Source organism: Sceloporus occidentalis, unplaced genomic scaffold (assembly GCF_023333645.1).
Source record: "Sceloporus occidentalis isolate IW3139 unplaced genomic scaffold, rSceOcc1.0.p SCAF_17, whole genome shotgun sequence".
NCBI lineage: Eukaryota > Metazoa > Chordata > Lepidosauria > Squamata > Phrynosomatidae > Sceloporus > Sceloporus occidentalis.
The window spans coordinates 368,388-379,814 of NW_028316997.1; the positions used below are offsets into that span (position 1 = coordinate 368,388).

The following is an 11,427-nucleotide window of genomic DNA, read 5'->3' on the forward strand; positions in this document are numbered from 1 at the left end:
AACACAAGAGGCTTAATAGTTTGAGCGTTGCCTGTTAACCCTTTCAGTGCAATGAAAAGATTCCTTGCCACAACTCAACAGGATAGTCTTTACAAACCGTCACGCAGAGGTGTTGCAACATAAAGCTTTATACTATACTCATAACAGATTCTATATCTTATAATTTGATGATTTTGCAAACGTGGTGACGTAAAGCCAAGATTGTATTAAAGATAGGTGGTTAATATTATATTAAATCTTTTTTTCGTATTCCCATATCAGCAAAGCAGTACGGGAATTAAACTTTTACACTTTTTCAACTGTAGAAATCAATCCACCAATTAATAAACAGCAACACCTATAAATATACTGTCTGACAGAAAAACATCCTCTTTCTTTGCATCCACGAGGAAAAGCAACCACATCAGAGTTAAACCAAAAGTTGGAGGTGCAGATCGAAACAGGGATGAAGCATCTTGAAACTGGAAGCAGAAGCATTAGCCTCATATAGAAACAAAAACAGAAAACAAATACAAGAGCGTTTGTAAATTAGTAATCAGGGTGGGATAATATTCACCTCCTGTCTAAAATCGTGACTTTATGTTACTGCATTATCAGTCTCAGCAATCTCCGTTCCAGTTCATCCCAAAGGTGTTTGATGGGGTTGAGGTCAGGGCTCTGTGTGAGGGCCAGTCATGTTCTTCCACACCAACCTCATCCAACTATGTGTTTATGACCAATATGTTAATAGTAAAAGATCTCAGAGGCAGTGGATGCCTTCAATTTTGAAAGGGTTGTAAGCCACCCAATTTTTTTAGTTCTTTTAGATCGATTACAGGACGTAAATTGGAATCTTTTTCCATACAAGGAATATATTGGTCAGGAAACCTTGTTCTGATAGAAGAACAGGAGTGGTACCTTCTTTCTGCAGAAGCTCTTGAACCTCTGAAGTGATAAGGTCCTAATCAGTTAAGGAGAAATTAGTGTGCTTGGGAAGGGAAGATTCTACTGGAGGGACATAAAACTCTTTAAGACACCCTTGGATGTTTTGGAGGATCCAGGGGTCTGAGGTTATATTTTTCCTGGGACAAAGGGTAGGGAAAAAAGACGTACCTGAGTAGGGTCTGGAGTAGGAAGATCCTCTTCCACCTCCCGCTCTGCCAGCTCCACCATGTGCTGGGAAGAACGGCAGATGTTGCTTGAAGTTGGAGGCGTAGTATTGAGAGTCTTTAAAGGCCCCTCTGCCCAATGAGCGATGTTGATGGGATGAATGCCCAGAAAAGCGGCCCCTTCCTTCTCTGGCCCTGAAAAAACTTTTCAAGAAGGACTTTGCCTTATCTAGAGAATTTTACCAATTCCTTGACAGACAACTCTCCAAAGAGAGCACTCTGTGCCGAGGGACCTGGTTCACACCTTTACATCACAGTTAATTGGGGAATAGAATGCCTACGTTCTATAGTGAGAACCGTATTGGTATTGCCTAGTAGACAGTAAGATGATAAAGAATGGGGTCAATAGTAGAGTTACTATGTCTAGTATGTTCTCTCAACATACTGTGCTGTGTTGGTATGAGCATTACTCTTTTAGGGAGAATCAATTCCCCTTATTAGGGTTTTTTTTTGTGAATTATTAAAGGTTACATTTTAGAGAAGCAGAGATTATATATGTGTTGCTGTTTATTGATTGGTGGGTTGATTTAATTTCTGTACTGTTATGCTGTTATGGCAAAAGTAAACAAAGATTTAGCATAATATGCTATAAAATCAGCTTTGACTTACTGACTGCAACATGTGACTAAAAAATATGTCCATATTTGTTGATTACAATGAAGAATGTTTTTCTTCTTTCTTCACAGGGATCTTTCATCTAATCGCTTAACCTCATTTCCAGTCACAGGACTGCATGGATTAACTCACTTGAAATTAACAGGAAATCCATCACTCCAAAGACTTATCCTGTTGGAAAATTTTCCAAAACTCAGGTAAAAATACAGGAACAGTAATGCCAAACCTGGGTTGGCTTCGCAAATCCATCAAATAATAGGCATGACTGCCTCTTTAATATGTTTACCCAAAAATCAAATACTTCAAGCTACATTATCTACATTCTGTTTTTTCTTAAAATCTTTTATAACCTTAAGTATCTAATAATTGGTTTTGTTAATACATACTTGATATAAAACATACATGTGTAATGTATGCATTGCTTACACCTAACATGTAAGAATAATGCCATCATAATTATTAGCTCCACTCTGTTATTATCTAACTTTATCACCAAATGTATATATTTACGCTTAACTTTACATAAAAGAGAATATTCTGGGTCTGTTTCTGAAAAGAAAAGTATTTTACAGATGCTAGCTTGGAGAACTTGTTTTACATATGCATTGTTTTAATTAAAATCTCAGCATCCAATCCAAAGTAATGACCCCATTTTGTGCATTGAGCCTTATGATGTTGGTAAGCAAAGGGTTAAATAATGGTTAAAAAAAATATATATATATCCCGAAAGGAGGAGAGGGAGTGCTTGTAAAAACAGAATAATTGTTTCCTGTGCTCATTCATTGCAATTATCTGATTCCACCCATAATTCAGAATGAGAATTCATTACTAGTGACACATTCCTTCTGTGCCTTTGTACACTTAAATAAATAGTGATACTTTAAATCAGCCACTTGCTGAAAACATGTGAAAGATAGTGAAGAGATTTATACCGGAGTGGAACAGTAATTGTAGGAGTTATTACAGTCCTTTACAAGAAAAGATTACATAAAATAACTGCAATTAAGAAGGGCAAATAAAAGTCAAGGAAGTATCAAAGAGGAGTAAAGAGACACACAGCCCAGGCAGACGGCTATGAAATGGGAAAGGATTCCGTGCATCCATTTATTTTAAACTCCCCTCTGGCTGGGCCACATAATGAGGAACTGCTCTCCAGATTACCATAGAAATGACAAACAGTGTGCACAACCGCTTCCTGAACTTCTCTCCTAGACAAGAAGAATGGCACATGAACCATTGAATATGAATACTGGTGCTTTTCCAGTTCTTAAATCTCTGACACAAAAGAATTATCACTTTCTTAAACAATGCCCAGACATTTAATGCATTTGAATAATCCAAGGCAAATTTGATAAAGATGATAACCTAATTGGCTAACTGACGTACAATGGATCGCAAGCTCTTGAGACTATATAGATCTCTTCCTCATGCATATTATACATTTAAAGCAAACGTTGCTTATACAGTAACATGCAAGTAATATAGTTTACATGGGTACACTATTCGCAAGAAAGGAGAATAATCGCTGAACCGACATACCGCAAAAATGGCAAAATTGCTCCGGGCATTGAGGTACCAAAAACCCCTGAGACTAAAGGGGTTAAACATATCCCTAAACACACCCACAATAGCATACACACTATTCATGTACACTCTTAAGCCACAGACCGTCTTCAGTGCAGCTTGCACTATATGGGAGCTACAGGGCTACTACCAGAGATACCCAACATTTTGTCCCTAAAGCTGCCTATGGCATGCAATCTCTAGTAAACCTGAGATCATAGGGTTAACGCTGTTCAAATCCTCTTATGGAAGAGATCATGCAGCTTTTTTGTAATAAAAAAACCTGCCCTGCTATATAAGGGAAAGCCTTCCTTTGATAATTTTTTTAGCCCTTCTCTGAACCCTTTCTATTTCTAGTATGTCCATTTTTTCTACTGGTGCAAAAAACTCCACTGTATATTCTAGAAACTGTCTTACCAACGACTTATAAAGAGGCAAAATTATGTTTTGATCTGTTAAACCTATCCCCTTTTAATACATGTTAACATCTTGCTTGCCTTGGCAACAGCTGCCTAAGATTGGCAATAGACTGCAGTCTATTGCAAATAAAAACACTCAAATGCGTTTTCCATAGAGGATTTACCCCACATTCAACAATTCAGAGCGAAATTAGCATTTTTGTTTTTCTTACCCCAGTTCATATGTTTTCATTTATTTATATTAAAAGCCATCTGTCAATTCACTGCCTATTCTTCCATCATGTCTACAGTAAGCCCCCTTGCAGAGAAATTCCACCCTGCTCAGGCTTTATTACCTTAAATATTTTTATGCCATCTATAAAAATTGAGACATTACTTCCAGCACCTTCTTCTAATTCATTGATACCTAAATCAAAAGGGACTCTTCCAACAGCGTTTTAAATGATTTCATTTTCTAAGATTTGAACTACCTAGATTTGTTTAACCCCTTAATGACAATTGCCGGTTCTGGCACGGCACGGAAAAACAAGTCGATTATGACAAATGACGTCACAGCAAGGTACAGAGATTGTGAGATTACATTCCTATAGTGATGTTAAAAAGAAATGTAAATATGCTACGACTGTCTGCATGTTACTGTGAAATATATGAGCAACTTCTGCTTCGAATATATAATATACCTGAAGAAGAGACCAGGATAGTCCCGAAAGCTTGCAATCCATTCAGTAAAACATTAAACCCTCTGCACAATGTATACCTTTTGATTTTTGTGTTGCGACCACACAATAATCTATAGTTAAGACTGATAAATGTGAGTAAAAATAATATATTGTGTGTTGAAATTGATAGGGTCATGGAAATGCCATATGCCTATCAGTGCTGTGCTTTTGGCGCTTGTGAAAGTCTATTCAAACACTCAAACCTGTTGAACAAAGATGACAACAGCAGTGCGGATGAAGCTTATAGAAAGGACTCGGGAATTTTTCAAGGTAAAACGCATGTTTGTTTCTACTTTTAAGTATATGAGAATCAGTGGCGTCGCTACAGGGGGGCAAGGGGGGGCAATTGCCCCCCCTAGGTTAATTTTTGCCCCCCCTGTTGCCCCCCTGCTAAATTTGGATCCCGTCTTTCTTTCTTTTTTTTAATTTATTTTTAAACGCGGAGGAGAGAGAGGGTGCGGCCCGAGTAAGATCGGCAGCCAAGGCAACCGATCTTACGCGGGCCGCACCTCGAGCCCGGCTACTTACCTGTGGGAGGGTCTTCTGTACTGCAAAGAGGAAGCGGAACCTAGCAGAGTTCACGTGACATCACATGACTCTGCTCCAGTCCCGCTTCCTCTGTGCTTTACCAGAGAACGTAGAGGGAGGCCGCGCCCTCTGCTGAAGTCTGTGAGCGGCATCAAGGAGCTGCAGTGCAGGTAAGGGGGTGGGGAGGGAGTTTGAATGAGAATGTATGATTGAGGGAATGAATCTGTGAATGAAGTGTGTGATAGCATGGATGTGTAAGTGCTGGAACCTAGGCATGATGGCACTGTGATTGCTGTTAGCAATCACACTCCTATCATGCCAAGTCAGCCAGTACATGCTGAAACCTATCTAGCTGCCCCCCTTGTCTATGGATGCTGCCAGCAGTATGGGGTCTGCACATCACTTACAGCCATCCTGTACCAGCATGTACTGGCTGACTTGGCATGATAGGAGTGTGATTGCTAACAGCAATCACAGTCCCATCATCCCTAGGTTTCAGCATTTACTGGTTGGATGTGTAAGTGCTGGAACCTAGGCATGATGGGACTTTGATTGCTGTTAGCAATCAAACTCCTATCATGCCAAGTCAGCCAGTACATGCTGAAACCTAGCTAGCTGCCCCCCTTGTCTATGGATGCTGCCAGCAGTATGGGGTCTGCACATCACTTACAGCCATCCTGTACCAGCATGTACTGGCTGACTTGGCATGATAGGAGTGTGATTGCTAAAAGCAATCACAGTCCCATCATGCCCAGGTTTCAGCATTTACTGGTTGGATGTGTAAGTGCTGGAACCTAGGCATGATGGGACTTTGATTGCTGTTAGCAATCACACTCCTATCATGCCAAGTCAGCCAGTACATGCTAAAACCTAGCTAGCTGCCCCCCTTGTGTATTGATGCTGCCAGCAGTATGGGGTCTGCACATAACTTACAGCCACCCTGTACCAGCATGTACTGGCTGACCTGGCATGATAGGAGTGTGATTGCTAACAGCAATCACAGTCCCATCATGCCTAGGTACCAGCATTTACTGGTTGCCTGGGTATGATAGGAGTGTGATTGCTGTGTGGGCAGTGTGGACGGCAGGGCCGGCTTTGGGGTGCGCAACCTGTGATCTATGCATGTAATTTAGGGGGTTTTAAATATACCTTTTAATGACGTGTTTTTATGTGAATTCCAATTGATCTTTACCTGCAAAGCTGGGTTTTTGCGTTATTCTGTAGATCCATATCTATATATTTCCATACATTATTTATGTATACCTGCAAATAGTGTTTGTATGTCTTATTCAGTTGATTAATACCTGCAATGCTGTTTCCATGTATTTATTTGATCTATACCTGCAATGCTACGTTTCATATACTACTGTATACCTGCAAATACAGGATTTGTATGTCTGATTCTGTTTATTTGATATATATCTTCAGTGCTGAGATCACAGGTGAATTTCAGTTGATCTATCCATGCAAAGCTTGGTTTGTGTGTTAATGTGTTGATCTATACCTGCTATCGGCAACTGGGGCTAATATTAATATATATGGGCAGCAGGGGCAAAAACACTAAGGGGGGTATAAACGACAATGCAGTGTGAAAAATCCATCCTGATTCAGACGTCTGTGACGTGTATTGTGTCCTGCTGTTTGTGTGTTTTTGGTTATCAGTGTAGCAGAGCCTGTCCTCGGGTGTGTGTGTATAGGTGTTGGTGTGGCAGAGCCTGTCCTGGTGTGTGTTTAGTTGTCAGTGTGGCAGAGCCTGTCCTAGGGTGTGTGTTTGGGTGTCAGTGTGTCAGAGCCTGTCTGTGTGTGTGTGTGTGTTTGGATGTGGGTGTGGAAGAGCCTGCCCTGATGTGTGTGTTCAGTTGTCAGTGTGGCAGAGCCTGTCCTGGTGTGTGTGTGTGTGTTTGGATGTGGCAAAGCCTGTCCTGATGTGTGTGGGTGTCTGTGTGGCAGAGCCTGTCCTGGTGTGTGTGTGTGTTTGGATGTGGGTGTGGCAGAGCCTGTCCTGATGTGTGTGGGTGTCTGTGTGGCAGAGCCTGTCCTGGTGTGTGTGTGTATGTTTGGTTGTCGGTGTCGCAGAGCCTGTCCTGGTATGTGTGTGTCTGAGTGTTGGTGTGACAGAGCCTGTGTTGGTGTGTGTGTCTGAGTGTTGGTGTGACAGAGCCTGTGTTGGTGTGTGTGTCTGGGTGTCAGTGTGTCAGAGCCTGTCCTGGTGTGTGTGTGTGTTTGGATGTGGGTGTGGCAAAGCCTGTCCTGATGTGTGTGGGTGTCTGTGTGGCAGAGCCTGTCCTGGTGTGTGTGTGTGTGTTTGGATGTGGGTGTGGCAGAGCCTGTCCTGATGTGTGTGGGTGTCTGTGTGGCAGAGCCTGTCCTGGTGTGTGTGTGTATGTTTGGTTGTCGGTGTCGCAGAGCCTGTCCTGGTATGTGTGTGTCTGCGTGTTGGTGTGACAGAGCCTGTGTTGGTGTGTGTGTCTGAGTGTTGGTGTGACAGAGCCTGTGTTGGTGTGTGTGTCTGGGTGTCAGTGTGTCAGAGCCTGTCCTGATGTGTGTGTGTGTGTTTTTGGTTGTCGGTGTGGCAGAGCCTGTCCTGGTGTGTGTGTCTGGGTGTTGGTGTGACAGAGCCTGTCCTGGTGTGTGTGTCTGGGTGTTGGTGTGGCAGAGCCTGTCCTGGTGTGTGTGTTTGGTTGTCGGTGTGGCAGAGCCTGTCCTGGTGTGTGTGTCTGGGTGTCGGTGTGACAGAGCCTGTGTTGGTGTGTGTGTTTGGTCATCTGTTCCTGGCACTTAACTTACAGTAGGAATTATTTAATTTATATTTATCCAGAGATAAAATGCCCTCCTGAAGTTGTAGTGACTTCAGGGGACAAAACGTTCAAGGCCCTGAAATCATTTAGTGGAAAAGTTATTTATTGTGTTATAATATTTATTTCAAGGATTAGTTGCACTCAATTGTGGCTTCAGGCTTCCCATGTTGAATGATCAAGTATTATTTTAGCCCAATAACAAAAGTATAATTCCATAGCACATTATTTTTGGAAATTATGAATGCCCCCCCAGTTTAAATGTGATATCTTGTGTGCCCCCCCTATATATTGTTTCTAGAGTCGCCACTGATGAGAATCTCAGATAGGGCATTAAAAAGATACAAGAAAAGTATCGACAATGACATTTCTCGGGGTGTAAGGTTTGTATATAGAGAGTATCACAATCGTAGAAAACAAAGAACATTATAAACAATATATATTATGTCCCTTGTTTAATCAGTAATAGTATATTTTATTTTACTGTATGTTTGATCTTGCAGAAGATGAGACAGTGCAAAGGTTCTTATGGTTTGCAAATTATTGCTACAAAATGTTTGCCGCAATGACGTGATAGGTTGACACAAGACAAGATGAAAAATAATTACTAAAGTCAAAATAGCCCCAGAGCCAGATGGTATACATACCTAGGTACATAGGGAAAATAGCCACAACATTGATTTTGGTCTTCAAGAATTCTCTCTTGTGTGGTATGTTGTCATAAGACGTAAAGCAAAAATTGTACCAATGTTCAAAAAAGGGTCAAAATCACAATCCTGTAACTACAGACCTATTTGAAAGGTTGCCAAAGGATAACACTCAGGAATACATTTTGTTTAAAAACATCATTGGCAAGAGTTAACACGGTTTTGCCTCTGTCAATAGTAAGACCCCACCTTGAATACTGTTCTTAAAAAAGGCGTTTATGGAGCTTAAAAAAGTACAGAATTGGGCTACAAAGCCAATAAACTGAATGGAACAGTTTACATTAAAAAGGTATTTTTGAGATCAAATTCACTAGATACATTTATATATCGGACATATATTTTTTTGCAAAGTGGAATATACAGGGCTATGTTTCATTATCCTGTCAAGGACAGAATTGGTTATCAGAATTTGGAGTCAAAAGGGATTTTTCCCCTTTTAAGGCACAATTGGAAATTGTTTTATTGTGGGTTTTCTGTATCAACAGCAAGTTTGAACTTGATTGTCTTGTGTCTTTTTTTCAACCCAAATTACTATGTTTTGCGGCTGCTTAAATATTGCATAGTTGGCAACTCCCACACTAGAACACTAGTTTTTAAATTTTGTTTTGTGTTTGAGGAAATAAATCCTTTTAGAAATTCTACTTTTAACACTTTTATAAATCCGTTTTTTTGTTAGAAATAAAGGAATGTTTTTCTTCAGTGCTCAAATGCTACAATACGAACATGTTAGATTCCTATTATAGCTTTTACAGTAGATAAGGAACTTTTCCTTGTATATCTTTGTATAAGGACATTTTATGCTTAATTGTGAAATGATGAAGCTTTTTCTCTTCAGATGATCGTGATTTTGAGGATTTCCTTCTTGACTTTGAAGAGGATATGAAAGTTGTTCACTCAATACAGTGCTCTCCATCACCAGGTAAAATAATCTTTCATAATCACACGTATTCGTTACGAATAAGGCCAGTTTCAAAATACAAACTAGAACAATTATGGTTAAGATTTTATATTCTACATTGCATTTAACTATGAGGATGCATCCTGACCAAATGATCTCTTTGTTTCTACAGGGCCCTTCAAACCTTGTGACTGCCTGTTTGGGAGTTGGCTCATTCGAATTGGGGTCTGGCTTATTGTTTTCCTGGCCTTCATTTGCAATGCTTTGGTTATTGCCACAGTCTTTCAATCTCTGTCATACATGCCATCCATTAAGCTGTTGATTGGTCTCATAGCCATTATAAACACCTTGATGGGTCTGTCCAGTGGTGTGCTGGCATCTGTGGATGCTTTGACATTTGGCAGCTTTGCTGAATATGGTGCCTGGTGGGAAAGTGGAGTAGGCTGTCAGATAACAGGTTTCCTGTCTGTTTTTGCTGCTGAGACCTCCATCTTCCTCCTCACAGTAGCTGCACTTGAGCGTGGATTTTCTGTGAAATGTACTAAGTTTGAAACCAAATCCTCCTTTATAAGTGTGAAGGTGTTCATAGTCTTTTGCTTTATTCTGTCCCTAGTAATAGCAATTTCCCCTTTGCTGAGTGGAAGTGCCTATGGAACTTCTCCATTGTGTTTTCCTTTGTTGTTTGGCGATCCCTCCTCTATGGGCTTCATGGTTGCTTTAGTTCTGCTAAACTCTCTCTGCTTCCTTGTGATGACTATTGCCTATACTAAACTTTACTGCAGTCTAGAAAAGGGGGAGCCTGAAAATGTTTGGGACTGTTCTATGGTAAAGCATATAGCTCTTCTTCTCTTCACAAATTGCATTTTGTACTGCCCTGTAGCTTTCTTGTCCTTTTCCTCCTTGTTAAACCTCACCTTCATTAGCCCAGAGGTGATTAAGTCAATACTTCTATTGATCATCCCACTACCTGCATGCTTAAACCCTCTCCTTTACATACTATTTAATCCACATTTCAAGGAAGACATTGGTGGGTTAAAAAGTGCAGAGACATTATGGAGAGAATCCCGACACACAAGCTTAGTGTCCATCAATTCTGAGGATGCAGAAAAACAGTCATGCGATTCCACACAAGCTCTTGTAACATTTACAAGTTCCAGCATATCATATGACTTACCAGCCAGTCCCTCCTCATCCTATCAAGTGACTGAAAATTATAAACTTTCAGCTGTGGCATATGTTCCTTGTCACTGAAACGATGGAAGGAACCAAGAGACAACCGTGTCCTGAATATCATTGCTAAGTACCATGAATATAATTGGTTCAATACGAAGGAGAGAATGGACAGTTTTCTATCATGAATGCACCAGCATCATCGATTTGCGAATTTCATCTATTTGTAACATGCTGCTCCTTTCCAGCTTGTATATTTGCCTTGTCATATCATTTCATTAAGGTACGGAAAACGTTGATAAGTGTACGTTTTTGTCTCGGATTACAATATGTGCCATTCTGGATTTTGCTTTTTCTGATACTCATTCCATTATAAGATGATGGCCTCAGGGGTTACCCCTGATACCTATAAAAAGGCACTTAAATGCTTTTTTGGTGAATGCAGGCTTGGTGATTTCTTCACTTTTACACCATTTAATATCTTAAGTACACCCACTGTACTCCGAATGAAACAGTTTCAGTACTTAAGCTATTAAATGGTGTAACACTACAATGGACATGACGAGTAAAGCATATTTTAATTAAAAACCTCTCAAATAAGTTTGCAATTTAATATATTAAAAATATATTTATCTCAGTTTTTATAATTAAATTCAACCCACGTTGAATGGTTTTACAGTTCACTTTGCTTTTGTCTGTCTTCATTGTCAACAAATGATTCTACTTTTTTGAGTCCCTGTAGCTGTTACTATTTTTACATTTTTGCTATTCAGCTATTATTTTTCCAATTTTGAAATATCTTTTCCATCTGTTTCTGAAAATAGATGTTGTAAAGCTGTAATATTGTAAAACATAGTTGCCCAAC

General features: G+C 40.1%; 1 protein-coding gene across 1 annotated transcript in view; it reads left to right on the forward strand.

Annotated features, from left to right (window-relative positions):
- LOC149302719 (leucine-rich repeat-containing G protein-coupled receptor 5A) overlaps positions 1–10,643 on the forward strand; it is an 83,175-nt gene extending 72,532 nt beyond the window's left edge. Inside the window, exons 15-18 of the mRNA XM_089482054.1 lie at positions 1,835–1,960; positions 4,595–4,734; positions 9,330–9,413; positions 9,565–10,643. Of these exons, the coding sequence (XP_089338180.1) occupies positions 1,835–1,960; positions 4,595–4,734; positions 9,330–9,413; positions 9,565–10,643 (1,429 nt within the window). The remainder of the gene's footprint in view (positions 1–1,834; positions 1,961–4,594; positions 4,735–9,329; positions 9,414–9,564) is intronic.
- Positions 10,644–11,427: the final 784 nt, after the last annotated feature.